Raw genomic sequence first — 20,705 nt, forward strand, 5'->3', positions numbered from 1 at the left:
CACGTTTAAATTTGATTCTACTATTTACTGAGTGCGTCTACTTTACGTTACTTCACAGTACTATAATATCATTGTGCTTACTTACTGCATTTATTAATCATAACGCTTCTATTAAAACACAAACAGAATTTGTGTCATAAAATACTATGTACTACGAAGAACAAATGCCTCAAATTATCCTTTAAATGTTACATCATTACACGAAACTGGTATTTTACAATAGTAGCTATTTGGGCTTTAAAATTAAGCTATAGCAGTTGACATCACACTGTTTCAGGTTTTCTGTTCATAAAACAACTATGTTGGTGTTATGCAGACAAAAATAACTTTCCCAAGACCACAATTAAAAACAAGAAAAGCGACTTGCTTCAATGATGAAAACCTGACCGGAAGAAGTACCATTTTATTTGGTTTTACACCTATCGAAACGCTTCCGGGAAAAAAAGTGCTACGGCACGCGTTGGTAAGCCCAAATGTACCGCCTTTCGAAGTCCGGAAATTCAACTTTACACTTCCTCCTCAGTTTGTATAAATCTTAGCTATCTGCATTTGAGTTTTTAAATCTTCTGACGTACTATCACATTCCATTTATGTTCCCAACATGCATTTTGTAAAGCATGTTTGCAGGCTTGAGTAAGAAAGCGGAACCCTGATATAGTACGACATCTAGTGGTATTGTCTTTCGCAGGTCTGAACTTTGAAATTTCAGCAGAACGTATCCCCCTCAAAACTGTCCTTAATTTTAAAGCTTCAACAATCTTTTACAGTTTACAACCGATTACCAAGTGTTATCCTCACCATCTTTAAAGGCACTTCAAATAGTTATACATTTACACTATTCAAATGTTTATGGACAATTGTCATTGTGTGTCAACAAATATAACCGACTAACCAGATAAATACAGCAGACAGAAGCATGACAATGAGATGCTTGTTTTGGTTAATATGCACTGCAGGTTTTTATTACAAGTTTCATTTACTACAGGGTAGAGGGACTTCAACAACCTACAGTCAAAACCATTTTTCATCAGAAAAGGGGAGAGAGAAAAAAACAAAAAAAAAAAACACTGGTAAAAAACACTTTGGAGTATTTAAAAGAAGTTGGAACAATTTCAATCACATCAAAAGACAACCAAGTGTAAAATATTCTGCACATTTGTAACAACCACTCCCTTCTGTGCAGACAGGAAGGGACAACTAGGATGAGCTTCATTCCTTAGCTGGTGTCCATCTAAGAAAACAAAGAGAGTGAAATTAAACAGCTGTCAAAACACAACCGGTGAACTCATGAGAAGTCCAACACTGAAAGCTGGACATACCCTAGCATTGTAGGCATCTAACTGGGCATCTAGCTCCTCTGCAGACAGCTGCTGTTTGCTTGCACCACCACGGGCACCCCGCCCTCTTCCACGGGGACCGCCAGCACCACGCCCTCCTCTGCCTCTCTGCATGCCTCCGAAGCCACGATTTCTGTTCATGCCCCCGCCACCTCTGTTTAGACTGACAACAAAGCGACAGTTACACATGACATCAGTAATGTCTCATTTCTGTAACATTAGAAAGCAAAATTCACTCACCCCTGCATAGGCCGCCTCTGTGTGTCAATCTGTGATGTGACGAGCTGTATGTTCATTGGCCGCCCTAAAGAGTTGGACAGAAACTTAACTTTGGCACTGCTATCAGACAGTAAATTTACCAAATCAGAATATCTGAAGCATTCATTTTTTTTTTTAAAAGCAGACAATAGCAAGAAAAATGTATTAAAAGTAAGAAGATGGGTTAAGAGTTTGAGGCGTACCATCAAGTGGGATGCCATTGTACTGTTTCATGGCTTTAAGGGCATCTGCCCTCCTTTCAAAGTGGACATCTGCTGTTCCCAGGCTTCTTCCTGATCGGTCATAGTGAACGGCAGCTTTCTTCAGAGTTCCGAATTCAGCAAAAAGTTCCTTCAAAGAGAGGGGCAAAACTAAGTCTCTGCCCAAGCAGACACAGTCATGACAAATGTTTTCAGAAGAAAAAGCTAGTACCTGAATGTCTGCATCTGAGACCCCAAAGTCCAGATTGGAGACAAGCAGCTTCCCTCCAGTCTCCACACCAGCTCCTCCGCCACCCCCAGCAGCGCCATTGAAGCCGCTGAAGCCGTTGTCGAACATGTCGTGCTGCCACTTATCTGGAAGCTGTTTAGGCTGCAACAGATGAAAGAGAACGCACCTGCTGACTTCAGGATCCCCTTGCCTCTGTCAATCACAGAGTCCACACGGCTGGGTGTTGGGGCAAGCAGGGGCTCCACGTCCAACATGGCCAGGGTGCTCAGCTCCCTCAAGAGGGTCCCCAATTTTCCCTGCCCACCCCATCACTACAAGCAAGTGAATCGGCTAACACAGAGGGACATTTACAAGACAAACAACATAACTACAAAGGCAAGGGGATGTATTGTATAACACCTTTTGACACAAACTGGATGGTATTTTATAGTGATTACAAGGTCTGACAAAATCCATTTACACCCAAGTCTACTCAACCACTATCAAAACTTAATCAATTATCCCAAACCCACCCACAATCTTTATTCTAAACCTTGATAAGCTACCCAGTCTAACTACCATAAGTGCCCATTGTTCTCTTGCCATCCGCGCCTCCACCAAAGCCTCTCCAGATATGCTCCTCGGGTACACAGGGGGTCACGTTCTGAAGCAGCGTAGCCTCCAGCGTTGCACAGTGTGTCCTGGCCCACCAGAGTTCTTTGCCATATCATGAAAATGGCTTTCACGCAGGGAAAGTGTCCATATGATGGAAGGGATGAAAAAAAAAATATTGAGGACCCGATACCCCCTTTATATGAGGGTGGATTTGGTGAGCGTCCATTTTGAGACCACGCCATTTTGGCTGGGGCTTTGTTAGGCTCGTCTACATACTCATTCACACTTAAGGAGTGAAGAATTGCCTTATGTGAAATCTACCATGGTAGTTAAAAGTCCATTTATCCATCCACAAGAAAAAGGTGCAATGGTTGAAAGCCACCATGCGGGAATTGAGATACCCGCCAGCCACTCCCCGAACAAAAGGCCGCCTGGTCGCTGAAACGGGACTTGGGCAAACACTGCTCCCGTAAGCAGTGAGAAATCATTTGAGGGCGAACTCTCTCGATGAAGTAGTTTCCTTTCACCATCAATTTGATACTTGGCGTGGAAAGCCGTTATTGACCTTTGACGACTAACTTTAAATTACGGTGCTGGATTCAAAATGGCGCTGATGAGGCCTTTACGATCCAACTTTAGCTAGTTAGCCAACATGGCTAACGCATCCTCGCTTTCCAACGGCCTCCTCTTGAAAGGTGATATAAGACATATGGGTTGTGGGAGAAGGGACACATTATGCAAACAACTTCCATTTATGCTTAACCGCAAACCAACGAGCTCTCCTCTGAAGGAAACTCGGCGGTTAGCCATCATTATATTCGCTTGACTAGCAAGCTGGCTAGAGGATTAGCTAGCAAGCCTATTGGAGAATAGAAGGATGTTAACCAGGAACTTTCAGCTGTGCCGAAGGTTTTTCCTTTCATTGCTCATTCCTCTAACTTTCTCATACCCTGCTGTAAGGTGTTGGTCTGCCTCTAGCGCGGCTCAGGTTCTGTCGGTTCCTCATGGGGCCGGAACCTCCGCCTCGGCCTCCAAATCCTCCTCCTCCGCCGCCACCACCACCACCAAGACGCCCAGGGCCTCCTCCTCGGCCGCCGCCGCCGCCTGAGCCTCCGCGGCCTCGACCTCTTCCTCCCCGGCCTCCACCTCTCTGCTGCCTGTTCTGTTTGATAATATCGTCTAGAGACATATCCATTTTATCCGTCATTATGTTGCTCCGATACAGCTAAACTGCCAAAGTTCTATAAAAAAAATACACCCTAGACTGAATGGGTCCCTCTCCCTAGCCTTAGCTCAACGTCCTCTGTACCGCCGACAAAACAAAATGAGCCAACGTTCACAGATTATGCAAACAGATTCGTCTCGCGCAGCACGTATTTCTAACGTCATTACGTAATACACCCGAATCAGCCACAGGCGCCCTCTACTGCTTAACTTTAATTTATTTTTGAAAAATACAATTTCTTTTCATCCATATATTCATTCTGCTTGGATCTGAAACGCTAAATTACCTACTAATTCTCTTTGAATTGTAAAAGTAATTTTTTAAAGTAAAAACGGACATTTTCCTCGTTCCCATTTCACTATCATTTGTAGTTCTATTGAACTATGAACAAAGAGATAACGTTATCTCATATACTTGCTATTATGAAACTGCTCTGGCTGTAAAATGTTCACTCAGTGCCCATTTCTTCCACACGCTGTGCATTTTCAGTAAACATTTGTTATTTGTAAAATACTTCAAGCTACCTTAGTGATGTAAAATTCACTCTGATCAATATTCATGTAGGGTCAATACAAACCACAGTTCTGTAAAAGTCCTTTATTCAACATTTTGTTTCAAAGCTTAGAGGAGAGGGGTTAACCAAGGGCTGCATACTTGCATATTCTACTTGATAAAGTCCATCTGAGGGCAAAGAAATGTATAATAAAAATGTTGGCCTTCTACATTAGGTTTTGGCTTCCAAAACTTGCCCCTAGACAGGGTATATTCAATGTTACCAATCAATTACTTCTATCTATTTTCCAAAACAAAAATAGAAGTCAGCCCTTTCACATTTTCCTCCAAAGTCATTTAAGTAGCAGTAGTAATATTGTGTTTAAGACTGCAGTCTTTGCGTCCTGTGGAGCTTCAGCAACAGGCGTCAACAAATTTTCACGAATGCTTGCGTCAGTCCCGTCCACGTTACGAATGTAAATATGAAGAATCTGAGAACTGAAGAACATAAAAAAAAATAGAGGGCAGAATTTGTGCTCCTTCACATTCCATTTTTTTCCTTTTCAGTCAGTTGTAGAGGTTGTAAAAACAAAACAAAAAAAAAATTAAAATAAAAACAAGAAAGGGGTTATTATAGTCCAAAGAACAGAAATGATATTTGCATTCTGTGTAAGACTGGCCAACAGGGCAAACTTTCTGGCTGACAAAGGGGGCGATGAATGAAAAGTTCTTGTGGATAATGGGTGAAAAAAAAAAAAAAAAAAGCAATCTGATTATCAAAGAAAACACTAAGATTTCTTGGAGTCCTGTGTGTTGCGTTTTTTTAGGTCACTCAGGTCCACTGGTGTGAAAGCTGCAACAAAAGCAGACAGAAAAGTTATTGGCCTGACAGGCTCACTTCATTACTGTGGCATGAAAATAAAATAAGAGTTATGCTACAACTTACAATGTAGGTTAGGGTTCGGGTTCTTCTCCACATACTCCTGTGGTCCACGGTCATTGCGTTCACTGTTTTGTGTTGATCTGATGTCTCTGAGCACACACTGCCAGGCTGTGGGAAAGTAATTGCAAAGCATTTTTTGCCATGTAGGAAGTTCTTCTTTGGAGACTTATAAGTAAAAACACACCATAGCACACTGACTGAAGGACAATAAGACTTAACTCAATGAATGTGAGACATGGGTAAGTAGAGAGCTGAGTCTCATTGCATCTATGACAGTGTAAAAATCGTAAGTGACTTGCAAACGCTAACCTAACCCATAGGTAATCTGTAAAAATCCACCACTACTCTGCCTCTTTCGGGCTCCAAGCCAGAACTTTTAGTCTCCCCCCGACTATGTAACCAAGAATTCAATCGTAACCACAACTAGCGCTTAAAATATAGAAGAAGGGCAACTGCTGCAGAGAGAGAGAGAGAGAGGAATCTAACGAGGTTTAAGTTGATTAAATACAAAATCCTGAACTGGCCTTATTGTCATTGTTGGGAAAAAGTAACAGCAAATGAATGCATTAAGTGTCACTGGATTTATCCACCGCAATTCTGAAAAGGACTAAGCGGGAGTGGAAAATAAATGAATGAAAGAATAAATACATAACAAAATAAACAAATAATCTAAATTGCTCTTTATGCTTCTCCAGGCTTGTAATCAACATAACTTATTATTATCTGAGGGAAAAGTTGGAAACATGTATTTGTGAAAGAAATGGGCCATTTCTCTTTTATTTGGTTTGCTAAAAATATTTTTGTTTGTTCCAGTTTGTTTTTAATTTTTATCCATTAGTCCATCACAAGTGAGTCAAAATGTTTAAAATTAACACCATAAGCTTTGGTTAATAGGCCTGCGGTAGCATTGTTGCTTTAGTTGCAATGCTGGTTTAGAGCCAGTATCAAATCTCCAACTAGTAACCAATTCTTTAATTTTCTAAAGCTAAGGAACTGGCTTACGGGAAGCAAAACTTTAGAACGTTATCAGCTGTTGGTCAGTGTGTAACAAAGATCTGCTTACGTCAGGCATTACACTGACCAAAGAAAAAAAATACTACAAGTTTGTAAACGAGCGTTATGTCTACTCTGCCCAACCTGTAAGGTCGAACGAACACATGCAGGGCGTAAAAATGCCATATTTTTTTCTTCTAAATAAAATATACAGAAGGCAGGTTTGAACGTAACAAAATGGACGCTGGAGCTGATATACGCAGTGACGTGATCACATGGATCTATGATGACGACATCACCCATGGAAAAAACAAACTGCACGATAAGACATTCACGTCACATCAACATGATCACAACACACAAACGATCTAAAAAACAAAACAGTAAAAGACAATGAAAGCAGAAGTATGAACCTAATCAAATGTTTTTATTTATTCTGCGTTTCTTGTTTCTTCGGAGAAATAAAACGCTGAGGAGGACAGTTTGACGTTTTACAGAAAACCCGTGAGAACTTGTAAGGCATATTACAAACAAAGCCTTAGGTCATAATGGGAGAAAATGTTCTCCAGCTGAACAGAAACAGGACTGACAAGTGGTTGACAGGAGGTATGCGATTAGCTCATCTAATATAACAGCACAGTTGCACTTATGGAACAGGAAAAGATGACTCATCTGCAAACAGATGTATCAATAAGAAATCTACTTAAAGGGATTTCAGCAATCCAGACCTTTATGATCTCAATACGTGAAAGTTTACATTCCTGTAACCATTTTTGTAAATGTCACTTGGTTGCTGGATTAAGTTTAGACAAGCTGCTGTCCCCAGGCAACACAATTAAATTTAAATTCTGATAAGACTAAGGTTACAAACGCTGGATTCAACCTACATGAAATTCATCACGCCATTGTCAAATGGCATACTTACTATCGTGTATAAAGCGCACATTTTCCTCATGTGCTGGGGTAAAGAGCTCCCCACTGTTAGTTGGGGATCGGGGGCTTGAAGTCCTCTTGTAACTATTCACCATCCTGGGAGCTGATGAGCTAGAAAACATTAAAAACATCTAAATTAGCAGAAGAGCAAGCAATCATTTACTGAGAGATTTTTTTTGCAAATGTTAATAGCTATGAAATAAATATTACATCATTATGTGTCTCAGAACCAAAAACACACATAAAATAGTATTTGATTAATCGTGATGACATTTTAATCCAGTGTGGTTATCACTCTGTATTTGCACATTTTTTCAGACCTGGTCATTCTGTTTGCAGTCTGTACTCGCTCCTCGCTCCTCTGTGGTGAGTGGATCTGAAGGATGCAAACGTTCACGAGTCCGCAGCTGGAGTCTGGGGACACACACCAACATCAGTATTCCCACATGATCTAAGGAGTCTTTTTCATCAGGAAACAAACACACGGTTACAACTAAGAACTAAAACAACTCCATCGTAGTTAACCTGTTTGAAGCTCTAAACTGATGGGTTGCCGGTTGGTCGCCTGCGTAACATTTGCTTTCCTTTCATTGCCTTTTACAATAAATGTTATCATCTGACGACCTCAGGTAACATTGTTCACAATAGAAGTAAATCCTCGTTGAAGGGGTGAACTGTTTCTCTATGCTAAAGTAAGCTAGCTAAATGAACACTTTTGACGTTAGCCAAACAAGCAGCTTTTGTTTACGTTTTGGCTTGTATAGCTTCAATGTTGTTAACAGCAGACACCGGAGCCAAACGTTGTACGATAAGCTAACAAACGTAATTAGCACCGCCTTTCCAAGTACTCTTTGCTTTTGGGATAAATGTCTCAAAACTGCTATGTTCCGAAGCGCAGCTAACTAAAGATTTCCTGACACAACCATTTCAGATGGCTAACTTTAGCCTTGTAGCTAGCTAGTCGGTGATTTACATTGTCTTATGATAGCGTTAGCTTGGAGGAGCTAATATTTTCATCACAGTAGCCGATACTGCAAAGTTAACAGAGGACGCTTGGCACAATTATGACATTTTCGAGCTGCACCAGCAAATGAGCGTTAAGCCTGTTCACAAACCTTTGTGGAATTGTTCCTCTCGTTTCCTTTACTCAGAGACTATGTACGCCGTTAGACTTGGCTAAAACGTTGCCAATGCCAACCAATCATTTCCGGTAAGAAACACGGAAGAAATAGGCGCTCCTAAAAACAAGTCAATCACAGGTATTAATAATAATAATAATAATAATAATAATAATAATAATAATAATAATAATAATAATAATAATAATAACAACAACAACAACAATAATAATAATAATAATAATACAGTTTTGTTCTAATAAACAAATAAACGTACCCGCTTAATTTGATTTAAAAAAAAAAAAAGTATTTTCACCATTATATCTCTTTTTCATCATTTGCATTCACGTCAGGATAGGTAAACGAGTTTGTATAAGACTAAGCCTAAAGAAGATTTAAAGATGGACTATCACAATTTTAAACCAACAGTGGTAAAATGCAACTCAAACTGGAATTTCATGAAACGCTAGACCAAAGTAGGAATGCTTAAAACAAACTATGGCTCAGGTGTTTGAGTTTTACATAATGACAGTTAAACTGATGGGGTGTTTTCTCCGGTTATTCTAATAACGTAAATGCTTTGTTTTTGTATGTAGCGCTTTTTCTAGTCTCGTTGACCCCTCAAAAGTGCTTTAAAATTTTACTCAAAAATCACTATTTTGTGCACCGATCCATACAGCGCCTTTTAATTAAGCCCATTTTAATAAAATGAACACGTATCCCTACCATGCACACTCAAAGTGCATTTAGGGGTAATGTGGGGTTTCGTGCCTTGCCCAAAGGCACACAACACGTGGAGTCAGGAATCTAGGGATCAAATAATCAACCTTTGACTGACGAACTGTTGCTCGAGTTTAATTTTTCTCAACAGATCACAGTAACGACTTGTTCATATAAAAGTTGCCTTTATTTATGAAAATGTACAAAATTAATCATTAAACAGGAAATGATAAGACTTTCATTGATGACATTTGTATTTGTACTACAGAAAATAATAGAATACATTAGGGGAAATGCTTCAGCTGTAGAGGAGCATGAACAACATAAACCGTGTGTTTTTTTGTTTGTTTGTTTGTATTATGACGATCAGAATGTTTTATTGATCTGGATGACCCTCCTTCTGCCCAGCAGTGAGGACACATAATATATAAAACACAATCATCTCAGCCCAAATTAAAGTGTAAATGCACGATATATATATCTATCCACAGTGTGGATCAACATACAGTGCAACCAGCTACATAAAAAGTCACTGCTTAACACCAATACAGCTGTTAATACTTGAACTTAAAAGCTCACTGGGAGAGAAATCAAACTTTCTCACGAAATTAATAGATATTTAGACCTGACCTATACTCAAGGAGTAAAGATGACTTCTGGGTTCTGTGACATTTACAGTGTTAGGTTGTCAGGTAGTTACAGAAAGATATTTACAGCACTAAAATTGAAAGGAATAACAAATATACAAATGCACAAAAAAAGCCTCACATATAATAAAGTAAAATAACTGAATCACCAGCAACAGCATATTGGGGTATTGATTTACGGCAGTATTCCAAAAATGATTATCTAAAGGAAGTTTGAGGTTCACTTTTGAAGGTAACAAATACAATTTTGCTTCTCAGGATCAGTGACATAGTACAATCTGCAACAGAAATGCTCCTCCAGTCCATAAAGCTTATTTAATGTTGTTTACCGTTCGTTCTCTTTTATCATTTCTATCGTATTACAGGTTCTCTCCTGGGTTCATTTGGTGCCCCGTCACACACAGCCAGTCTCAAACAGCACGGTCAGCTCCTTGCAGTCTGGGTCAATGAGGTCCACAGGCTTCTCTCCACTGTCATTCTCTGCTTCTGTGCTCGCTCCTATTGTCAGCAGATACCTGAGAGGGAAATAAAGTGAAACATTTCTAACCAGAATAAAGATTCCTTCTGCAATGTTTCTAAATATATGACGCCGGTAAATCATCAGTGGCTGTGATATATAATAGTCTAACTGTCTCAGCTCTGTGACATGTCACAAAGATATGGAAATCTGAAGTGTAACATTAATCTTATTAGGAAAAGTTATACGCTACTTTGCAATCTCTGGGTAGCCATCACTGCAGGCCATGTGTAGTGGCGTCCATCCATCTTCATCTCTCTGATGGACATCTGCACCATATTTCACCAGCAGTTTCACCACCTCCAGGTTTCCTGTGAGCACGGCCTCATGTAGTGCTGCCATACCTGCATACACAGCAACATCAGTCCCCTGCAGCAGCACTGCTCTTTGTGACTCAGTTTATTGTTTAAAGTAAAATCATTGCCCTTCTAATCCAAAATCCAAAAATCTCTCAAACATTTGGGCAGTGGATACCTGAAAGTAAAACTGATGGCCATGGGAACAAAAACTTAAAAGTTGTGAAGACCTTGCTCACCTGAGTGGAAGAGTGTATCCACTCGAACCTTCCTTGCTCTCATGAAGCGGCCAATTTGCTCCAGATCTCCTCGTCTAACAATATCTTGGAAGATGATGTCATTGGGGAAGTGCACAGTTCTCTTTACAGGTGTCACAGGTATTACGGGCGCAGGCTTTTCTTGTGCTTCCGTGCGATGCGTTGAACTGTACCGTGAGCCTTTGCTGTATGAAGGAACGTATGTTGATGCGGCTTTGTAAGTGGATGTGTAATGTGTCGGGGTGTAATATGTGCTGCTGTGCTGTGTTGGGGTGTACTTTGATACGGAGGCGTATGTCGATGTGTGCGCTGTCGGTGTGTAATGTGAGGGGCTGTAATAGGAAGGTGTGTGGTATGTTGGTGTGTACTGTGAAGTGCGTGTGTATGTCGACAATGGTACATGGTAGTTGTACTTCATCCTTGCAGTTGTTGTAGCGCCGTCTCCTCCTATGCTTTTAGATCAGGAGGAGGGAAATAAAGAAATCCAAGGGAGCACAACAATCCAATGAAAGAGCAGTATCCTTTGCTCTGTGTCCTTCTTGTCTTCTCCTCGTTTTATCCTCTGAGTTACTAGTTGAAGCAGTTCCTGCTAGTCTCAGATAACACCAGCGCTTTTCAAATCCTTTGCTTCACTCCAATAAGTTGAAATTCCCTTGTTTTTACCCGGTAACTTTTTCTCGCCGGCTGTTCATTTCCTCTTATCAGAAGCTGTCTGTCACAGAGTTTGTTTGCTGTTGCACAAAACAGTAGTCTGGTGGGGAAAGTCAGACAGCATCCCTATATACCCTCTGTAGTTCTATTTTAAGGTCCAATATCCAGTGACTTCAGCTTAGAAATGAGTGCCCCCTCATCCCGCTCCTCCCTCTGTGGTCATATGTCCACTGACACTGCACCCACCCCCCGATCATAAAAAATGTTGACAATCACCATGTTTCCTTTGAATCTGGCTTGAGACACACATTCTAAATGTTCTCACATAAACATCTAAACAGCAACGACGGACACCAGCACTAAATACTGTCAGTGGAGGGATGTTCTGAGCAAGGTTGTTTTCCTATTTTGGGCTTTTACAAAGAGTTTTACATTTGTTTTGGTGTTATTAACACCAGCCAGGATTTCACGGCAAATAAACAGAAGCAAATAACAACTGCACATGATTTGAGTGACGTCTTGTTGATTAATCTGCTTATGTAATCTTGAGGCACACTGTGACCTTGGGTATACCAGAGACATTAAGCATCGATGCCAAACATTTGGGCCCACAATGCATCAGACTTTTGCTTTTTTTTGCATTTATTCACAGTCCATGTTCTCCATTGACCTGTAGGTCTGTATTGTCGCCCTTTATGCCTGCCCTTTTTATAATAACCAGATAGTAAAATTTATCCCTTGAAGAGGTTATATAGTGGAGTGCAGACTTGGAAAACTGAGCGGGCAATGGTACTAAATGTAACCTCTCCCCTCAAATGTCACTGAAAAGTCACATGGTTGCCATAAATGCAGCTATTTACAACCCTGAACTTTTGGCACTCACTGCAATGTGGGCTGACAAAAAAATACACCTCTGCTATGGATTAATTCAGAGCTGCATGTATCATGAATATGAATATTTTTGGTCTCCTTGGCTGCAGTAAATCAGTTTATATTTCTTCATTTGATATTTAAAATATACTCAAACTGATTTTTAACTCTAGGAGACTTGCATATGTGTGAATGACGCTGTAACATTATGTTAGTGGCAGCAGCTGTCCCCACACAGACCTCTAAGATGGGCAGAGCTAGATATAACTCGTCCCAAAAACGTTTGGAAGACGCCTTGTGCATTTCATTGATGCTGCCAATGTAACAGAAGAAATAGCATTGCTGCCATTCTCCTTTTTTTTTGTTTCCCAACACAGCTCCAGTAAAGTTTAGCCCCTCTCCAGGAATACACAGCAGTTACTTCACTCCATATTTCTACACACTTAAAACAACGAGTTGTTCAAACAAATCTCAACCAAGCTTAAAGATTAGTTTATATAACCAATTCATTCCCCCATTACATTTTTTAATTGAAATGTAGTTTATGTTATAGGCTCCAGCCCACCCGATACCCGATTAACGGATTGACGGTATAGAAAATGGATGGATGGATGTAGTTTATGTTGGCATATGATCTTTCAGACTGTAGGAACCGTTCATAGTTCATAACTGTTGGAGACGGTTCCCTTCAAACTGTTCTCTGAGGGATCTTTGAGGTTTACGGGGACTAGGGAGCTCCCCAAAGGACAACATGACTTCAAGCATTGCATTCAGATCGCAGAGAGGAATGCTGACGTGACGTTACGGCAAGTGGGTGGATGAAGAGGAGAATTGAAATCCCACTGTGATTCCTCTGTTGCATTGCGGCTTGATAAACCCTGAATGTCACTGTCTCTCCATTCCTTTGGGGTTCTAACTAACATTGAGAACTGCTGCTTGGCTTGCTGACTTTTTACCAGTGCTTACAGGTCGATTTTTATGGCGGATTCCAGTGTTGCACATACCCAATAGGACCGATCCTCACACAATTATCGTGTTTTGACCAGTCACCTTACAGCTGCTTAACAGACAGTCCCCCTCACACCAGCAAAGCTCCAGCTCTGAAGCAGTAGCAAAAGAGACCATAAAAAAGCATTTCTATCAATTTCAATTGGCCACATTCCTGTGGCGTGGACAAACAAAATGAAGGGAACCGTCTCTAATAGTTAGAAGGACAATAAATATGTTTCTGCTGTACTGTGGTTGGTCAATATGACATCTAGTGATGGGTCCAGATGATGTTGTGTAAGGTGATTTGTTTAACATTGGTAAAAAGTTTGATTTTTCAGTTATCTTCCTGTAATTTAAGGTAAGATATCCTTCAGGTAGTACCTTAGTCCCAATAACAACCCCCACAGATCCATTAAAACTGTTGGGTCAAAGTGCACTTCTATCAAAGCATAGACCTGAGAAAAGATTTCACAATGAAATCTGTTTTTCAAGGGCATTTCATAGTACCTTTCTAATATTATGGGTTACTGGACCAGAGGAGGAAGATCATATGATTCCCTTTTATCCCAGCAGGTAAATAACACTGAGGTCCGTTATGTCAAGAGCAGATGCCATCTCAGAATGTTGCTGCAGATCATTACCTTTGTATGCTATTATTCCCTTAACGGGGAAGAGGACACAGAGGTTAATGTCAAGACAAACAAGTGTGTTGGTTATTGACTGCTCGAGGGGAAGAGTTTTATAAGCAGCTGTTGGATTTCTTAGTTTTTTAGCGCCACATTACTGGGTGTGCCTGAGCAATATCAACATCACCCCTTCCACTTTCTCTTGCGACACTCCGCAGTTATGGCCCATCAGAAGAAACAAGAACCTCAGCTTGTGTAGAATGTTTGCTTGGTACGTGCCAATGTGAGGGTCTCACAGCCTCTAACCCTGGCTATACATAGTGTCAGACTGTAGATACCAGAGTTGAAAACATTCAGGTGTACAGACCAGCTCAAAAACAACAGTGACTGACAGATAAGGGATCTTTCTCGTGGTAGAGATGTCACCTCTGCACAGTGCCATCAGCTGACTGAAGGTCACTTTTTATTAGTGGTTCATACTATATCTGTTTGGTTATCTTTACCTGCTCATTTAAGTTGTCGGTAGATTTTATAACCCAACATCAATTTGGATAGTCTCTGATCTTGTTTTAGGTTGTGAGGAGTCTTTGAAATGATCAACGTTATTATTAAACGAGGGCATTTTGGCTCGTGTCTCCATGTGGGTCATTGTTCACGTGATATTTCAAATAGGGTGGGCAGGAAAACAGCCAATCGTGTGCATGCACACACCTACTAATGAGGGCACCATCAGATTATATCTGTGTTCATACTTTTGAAATGTTGTTTGCGGTATGTTTTATGATGACTCTTAGGAAGGCCACATACCAAAAAAGTATTAAAGTTGTTTCTTATATAACAAATACTGCTGAAGCTTTGACCTCTTGGGATTTTCACTGGTCTAAGATAAGGCTAAAAGATGAATGATAAAAGATAAATGTATGAAATATTGAATGATCTGATGGATGAGGTCATTTTATAAGCAGCATTTAAGCCATATCTGTCAGAATCTCAATACTGTACAATGTAAATGCCTTTAAAGCTGAACTCAAAATCCTGACACTGTCCACTATGTTTGTTAAGATACTTTTTACAACAAAAATGACTGATGAGTAAAAACTGATTTTGAGGTATCACAATAATATACTATTAATCAGTATCTCAAAGAATAATTATTTTCATGTTCATTCATGCAAAATCTTTTGTGTTTTTGAATCTGTTAAAGGTCATGTGACCTGCTTTTTCCAGTTCTCTGGCTTATCGGCAGTGTCTCAAACTCTTGCTTGCAAAACACTTTTTTTCTGTGAAAGGCATCATTTCCTTTTATTAAGGAATTCTCCAGGCAGTGTGCGCCCATGGGAGCTAGAGGTTGCACGTTATCCACAGTAAGCATTTTAAAAGTGGAAGTTATCGGCTGTGACTGTAAGTTGACCCTTTTCAGTGTCCCCAAGGACCCAGCAATCTTGGATCAGTGGATGCAATTTGTTTGTTCTGGCAACACAATCGGGAAAAGGTATGGATTTATCTGCTAGGCTTCACGGATGACAGTGTTATGAACAAGAACAAGGCTTTGTGGGGAGACAAAATCTGAAAGTTGAGGCTGAGCCTGAAACGAAAGCGGTGAGTGAAACTGTTTCAAATGTCTGTGCTGTGTTGGCATTAGAAGTATGAGCAGATTTTAGTTCAAACACCATGGTTACACCGAGGCACTTGAGGGAGCTAATGGTACTTTATGTTGATACATTTATGCACAATACAACGAAAGTGTCAAGTTATGCCTATACAACCATTTAGAAACAGTTTAATCACACTAGCAGTTGTACAGTTGCAGGTACTGAGCATATTTACCAAACACAGACGTATTCTGTGGACTGGATTCTGAGTGAGCAGGTACGTCTGGATCTCTTGTTTTGTGTGTGTGTTTTCAAAGTTTTTTCTCGTTAATCTGTTGTTGTAGCCTTCAAGCTGGCAACTGTTGTGGTGTGAGGTCACGAGTCACCGTCGTTCCATTCCCCGCCACTTTGGCAAATCTTCAGGTATTCGACCAATCAGGGGACAATTTGGCCAGATCCTCTCATTCTCAGGAATCTTCCCCCATTGAAAGCGCTCCTCCTCAGTCTGAACTAATTCCAAACTATTGGAAGTTAAGAAGTGTGCAAAACAAATGTAGAGGTAACCAAAATGAAGAATTAAATGATCTCGCCATGTCGACTTTAAACACACAGTTTATCCAGAAAAGTGAAACCAAACAAAATAAACAAAGAAACTTTCCCACGGCAAAAAGTTTCTTGATACAAATATATAGATAATTATTATAATGATATATTGTTATCTTCTAATGATAAATTACTCATAATAATTTATTCTAGTCACTGGAATTTCTGCTACATACCGTCTACCCCTCAGTGTAATAACATGACTTGTATGTTTATATTCCTGTGAAATATTCATAACTGTGCAATGCTTATGCACTGTATATTTTACATATTTGATCCAATGTGTATATACCCTACCAACCTACCAGCAACTGACTCAAAAGGCCATCTATCTATCCATCTAGCACAAAGGAGAAAGAAACAGAAATATTTGCCAGTCTACGTCTCACTAGTTCACTTTGTATCCTGGCATTTTACAGCCAAAAAGCTCAGAACACATGAAGCTGAGACCTGAACAATGACAATCTGAGGCTTATCAGTGGACTATACACGTTTTAATAAAGCCCGCTATGCATCACGTGATGTAGGTAAAAGGCAGGTTAGACGTGACTTTAACTGCTAAAAATAAGAGCTGTGAAGAATCCTGTGTGTGTATGGCGTGCTATGAATGCAGGCTGCAATCCTGACAAACACTGTTGTTAAAAAGGTCAGTGTGACACCTGTGGCATGTGTTTTTGAAAATTAATTTTGAATAAATTCATATGTATGAATTTGGCAGGTTTAGTCTTAGCAAATATTAGCTGAAGTAGGGCAAAGCGGTGTCAGAAATGCATCAGGACCGAGGTGTATGCTTCTTTTGAGGGTTAACAGTCAGAATTCAGAACCCCCCCACACACACCTGTCAGCCTATGGGCACACCTGGATCCCTTGATGGCAGGTACTGAGCAGATTACTCTGTGTCTGGACCTTGATAGGCCCAATGGGGGACACTTGCTCAGGCTGGTAAGTATCCGGTTACGGCACGCGCATCGGACAGAAAAAAAAAAAAAAGGAGCTGGAATCTCAATCAGGAGGCAGTTATCCTCTGTCATTTAGTGAGAAAGAGGGACACCATGATGCATGCCGCAGCGGAGGTGGTTCCATCTTGAGAAACTCAAAGTGAGAAGCACCAACAGTCTATAATGAAGTCTGGGTCAGGTCTTGGTTGATGATTTAAATAGACCGATAATCATCATCAGCATTAAAAATAGGTATAAATTTGGCTGTTAGGTGACAATTTGATTAGCAATATTAGATCTTCTGTTGCACTGGTTGCCAAGTTGGTAACAGTTCAACTTTTCCATCAGTTATGATTCACAGATGTATTTCTGTTTGTGCCCAATTGTGTTCTTCTTTAGTTTTATTCAGCTGCAGATGTTGGTTGATCCTGTGTTTTGGTACTAAGTTGACATATGCATGCAGACTATTTCTTTTTTCCTGTTTGAAATGTTTCCAGAGAACTACCCAAAGTCATCCAAAAACACTTAATTCAGTTCTGTGCATTCATTTTTGGGAGATTTAGTCTTACGATTAGTTTAAACTGAACAGAAACCGAAACAATAAACGCCATAATTTAATAGATTTAATTCCATCAAAGTCACGGATCCCCATGTGTATACTGACTATAAGACTGAGTGTCATTAGATGAATTCACACATGGCTGAGACTTCACACAGATCCAAGTAAGCACACTGGACAACTCAAGCCACTGTAAATTGAGCTATTTGTTGTTGAAAAAGAGCCCAACTGCTCTCTGGCTTTGCATGCACTGCATGGCCCTCGTGGTTCCCATTCCTCTGGGTTCTTAAGTTGCTGAAGCCCTCCAGCCATGAGATTATAGTTTCCACAGGAAATGGTTCATATTCTTTACCCCTGACTGAATGTGTTTTTCTTACTTTTTATAAATAACCTGCTGTTGAAATAATTTATTGCAATTTTTATTTGGTTGACATTGATTTTGTGACAACTCTTCTGTGCTCTGAGATTTTTGACAAAGCCATTAACCGAATTTCACTCTTTATTGAATCATACAAAGTTTAAAAAAATAACTATCTACGTCCAGTCCTAACATTTATGATGTGGAGTTAGACCAAATTAAGCCTGTAATATTGAAAAAAATACATTTTTTAAGCCCACAAGACATCAGTTAATATAAAATCAAAAATCTAATTTAATTCAGCCTAAAGTTCCAAAATGGCTTTACGTTTTTTTCACACATAACATGGACATTAACTTACACCGAATTAGTGTCAAACTTTTTAAAAAAGTATTTATTCACCACAGGACGGCTCCTAAATCAGTTGTTTCGTGCACCAGTGTTTTCTCAAACCAAAAGTAGAGTTTTGTTCAATTAATCTGTGCTCAATGGTTTTTTACCCAACATTAATTGATATAGAAAATATGATGTTGACCTTTACTATAACAGGTGCAGACCTGTGGATGTGTTTTAGGTTCCAGAAGGAAAACGACAGCTCAGGCCAGGTCTCGTTTGCTTGGGGTGGCAAGAGATTTAAACCCATGGTGACTGTTCATATCTGCACATAAACACTTTACATTCTGATATATTCCAGTGACCTGTGTCATCCAGAATTAAAAGGCTCCCACTGCAGCTGTGAATAAATTGTCCCATGAGAGGGTTCAAAGCTCCTTTTATATAAAGATGCAGCTGTCCGGGATACAGAGAGAACAACAGGGCTCATATGAAGGTGGGAGACCGTTCGCTGACCGTTTGTGTGAGGGTAGGGTTACTTAAGCTGAAGCCTGCATAAATAGAAAAGGAGTTCTTGGGTTAAAAGGTGTGCATACATGTTTCTAATTATTTAATGCATGATTGCACAATGAGGACGTGTGTTTCCGTCTGGTGTTGGCCAGTGGTCAGTAAAAAAAGAGGACGCGTCCAGCGAGCCTTCTCCTTCTGCGCAGACCAGGTTGGACAAGGTTAAGATATATTAATTTCGTGGGTTTGTCAGAGCTTAAACTGTTAAAGATTGAGGACATCAAACAGGTGGACTCACTTAATGTAACCTCTACTCAGCATGAAGGACAACACGCTATCACACTTTCATACAGCCAAATAAACTGAACTGCCTTTAGCCTGCAGTATTGTAACAGGCAATAATATTAATTATACTAGATGTTCTTGTAATGGGTCATGTGACAGCTTCAAACTTGATAAATGGCCCTTGGTCTTCACCTTGATACTTTGTGCTCAAGGAAACGGATTTGTCAAATTCACATGACATAAGCACCTCATTATAACTTACAGGTCACACCAATATCTTCCTTATAAATGTGTCACAGGCACAAACCTTCAAGTCTTCACTGAGCCTTGCATCAAAATGAAAAACAAAACAAAACATCATTGATTCCCTTACTTTGAATAAATTACTTCAGGTTTTTGCACTTTAAAGTGAGTTATTTTGAAGGCTTGTTATATATTTGAGGTTATAGCTTTTTGGAAAGACCAATTCATGATGAAATTGAACATTTTTGCTGAAAGGAATAAATTTGATATGGTGCCAATGCAGCTACCGTCTGTAGAGACACTTACTTTTATGGACACAGGCCTAAAGGTTGTGAAACTTCATTCAGGAAAATATGCGTTTATTCTAAAAATCCAACATAAAACAACAGCAGCTCGTGTTAAAAACTGGATTGTTTATTTTCAAAGGAAATCATATTTCAGAGTTCCCATTAAGCTCACCTGAATATCTATAAGTTTGTGTTTTTATAGTGTCTCATATTAATCTCCTGTTAGTGTCATGGAGCTCTTATACATATAAAACAGTTTGCAAAAACGAAGAAACGAAAAACTCCCTTTACTCTTTGCATTCTTTGTATTCATTAAGATGTGGAGCAAGTTGAATTGCTGCACAACCTGAGTAATAGACAAACTTTGTGAAGTAAACAGTAAAGCTATGCGGATATGACTTATGTACACGGCTGTACATGCAGTAATATGTGCCTTTATTACAGGAATAGTAACACTGCAAAAGAAATTATAAGGCATATCAACACTTAATATAAAATGGGTATCTTTTAAGCGAACATGTCGAAACACATATATTCAGGACAATGGTGGTTTCTTTGCAGGAAGAAAAGAAGAGGTCTATGTGATGACCTCACTGTTGCATCTGAAAACCAGAAACAGCAAGGGCTCCATAAGGCTAAATGAAAGGCAGGAAATTCCCAGAATGCATTTCACAGGGGTCAATATGCTAATTTTAGCTCAGCAGCCAATGGCAGTTTAAGAATTGTGGTCCAGATACAGGAGGAGCTGGATCAGGTTACATGGCAGAGACACGAAGAGTACGTGTAGCAATAAAATGGAGCTTAAAGAGAATGTCTTTAAGCTCGTCTTACACTGATCTATCACACCTGACATATGTATGCAAAGTCAAGCCCCTGGGCTTGTCTACCACACTTTAGACACTAACTGTATTGATCATGTGATGGCCTTACTCAGTGGACGGCCATGCCTCTATGGGAATATATGTCATAACTTAAAGAGCAGTTGTAAATCCATCATGTCCACCTGACACTAGGATCTAAAGGCAGGACACCACCATCCTTGGGCAAGTGTACAGTGTCTGAAATGACCCACAGAAATGCACT

At 39.9% G+C, this 20,705-nt stretch overlaps 3 protein-coding genes across 4 annotated transcripts; all 3 read right to left on the reverse strand.

Annotated features, from left to right (window-relative positions):
- Positions 1–931: 931 nt before the first annotated feature.
- Positions 932–3,978, reverse strand: alyref (Aly/REF export factor). The gene is made up of 6 exons (XM_072368215.1): positions 3,589–3,978; positions 2,028–2,186; positions 1,799–1,946; positions 1,578–1,641; positions 1,320–1,500; positions 932–1,231 (listed from the first exon to the last, which is right to left on the reverse strand). Exons 1-6 carry the CDS (start codon positions 3,844–3,846, stop codon positions 1,217–1,219), a joined length of 825 nt encoding a protein of 274 aa, XP_072224316.1. The 5' UTR covers positions 3,847–3,978; the 3' UTR covers positions 932–1,216.
- Positions 3,979–4,446: 468 nt separating this feature from the next.
- mcrip1 (MAPK regulated corepressor interacting protein 1) lies at positions 4,447–8,432 on the reverse strand. Of its 2 annotated transcripts, none has more exons than XM_072369283.1 (5): positions 8,341–8,432; positions 7,546–7,639; positions 7,218–7,336; positions 5,303–5,407; positions 4,447–5,209 (listed from the first exon to the last, which is right to left on the reverse strand). In XM_072369283.1, exons 2-5 carry the CDS (start codon positions 7,551–7,553, stop codon positions 5,145–5,147), a joined length of 297 nt encoding a protein of 98 aa, XP_072225384.1. In that variant the 5' UTR covers positions 7,554–7,639; positions 8,341–8,432; the 3' UTR covers positions 4,447–5,144. The 2 variants fall into 2 exon arrangements, with proteins under 2 accessions (XP_072225384.1, XP_072225385.1); XM_072369284.1 differs by having other exon boundaries at positions 7,546–7,685.
- A 979-nt stretch (positions 8,433–9,411) lies between these two features.
- On the reverse strand, positions 9,412–11,515 carry ppp1r27a (protein phosphatase 1, regulatory subunit 27a). The gene is made up of 3 exons (XM_072368591.1): positions 10,763–11,515; positions 10,421–10,571; positions 9,412–10,225 (listed from the first exon to the last, which is right to left on the reverse strand). The coding sequence occupies exons 1-3, from the start codon at positions 11,196–11,198 to the stop codon at positions 10,105–10,107; spliced, it is 708 nt and encodes a 235-aa protein (XP_072224692.1). The 5' UTR covers positions 11,199–11,515; the 3' UTR covers positions 9,412–10,104.
- Positions 11,516–20,705: the final 9,190 nt, after the last annotated feature.

The sequence above is a fragment of the Leuresthes tenuis genome, unplaced genomic scaffold (assembly GCF_036924035.1).
Source record: "Leuresthes tenuis unplaced genomic scaffold, fLeuTen1.0.hap1 SCAF_17, whole genome shotgun sequence".
Classification (NCBI taxonomy): domain Eukaryota; kingdom Metazoa; phylum Chordata; class Actinopteri; order Atheriniformes; family Atherinopsidae; genus Leuresthes; species Leuresthes tenuis.

Excerpts from the sequence above, each read along its gene's own strand:
- alyref (XM_072368215.1), bottom strand. The coding sequence starts at position 3,846 with ATGACGGATAAAATGGATATGTCTCTAGACGATATTATCAAACAGAAC. Across the intron at positions 2,187-3,588 it reads GACCAACACCTTACAGCAGG|CCTAAACAGCTTCCAGATAA; the intron begins GTATGAGAAAGT and ends CATCTGTTGCAG. Across the intron at positions 1,501-1,577 it reads CAGAGGCGGCCTATGCAGGG|TCTAAACAGAGGTGGCGGGG; the intron begins GTGAGTGAATTT and ends CTTTGTTGTCAG.
- mcrip1 (XM_072369283.1), bottom strand. Across the intron at positions 5,408-7,217 it reads TGTGCGCTTTATACACGATA|CCTGGCAGTGTGTGCTCAGA; the intron begins GTAAGTATGCCA and ends ACTTTCCCACAG. Across the intron at positions 5,210-5,302 it reads CCCGAACCCTAACCTACATT|CTTTCACACCAGTGGACCTG; the intron begins GTAAGTTGTAGC and ends CTTTTGTTGCAG.
- ppp1r27a (XM_072368591.1), bottom strand. The coding sequence starts at position 11,198 with ATGAAGTACAACTACCATGTACCATTGTCGACATACACACGCACTTCA. Across the intron at positions 10,572-10,762 it reads GGATACACTCTTCCACTCAG|GTATGGCAGCACTACATGAG; the intron begins GTGAGCAAGGTC and ends CTGTGTATGCAG. Across the intron at positions 10,226-10,420 it reads GGCTACCCAGAGATTGCAAA|GTATCTGCTGACAATAGGAG; the intron begins GTAGCGTATAAC and ends TTTCCCTCTCAG.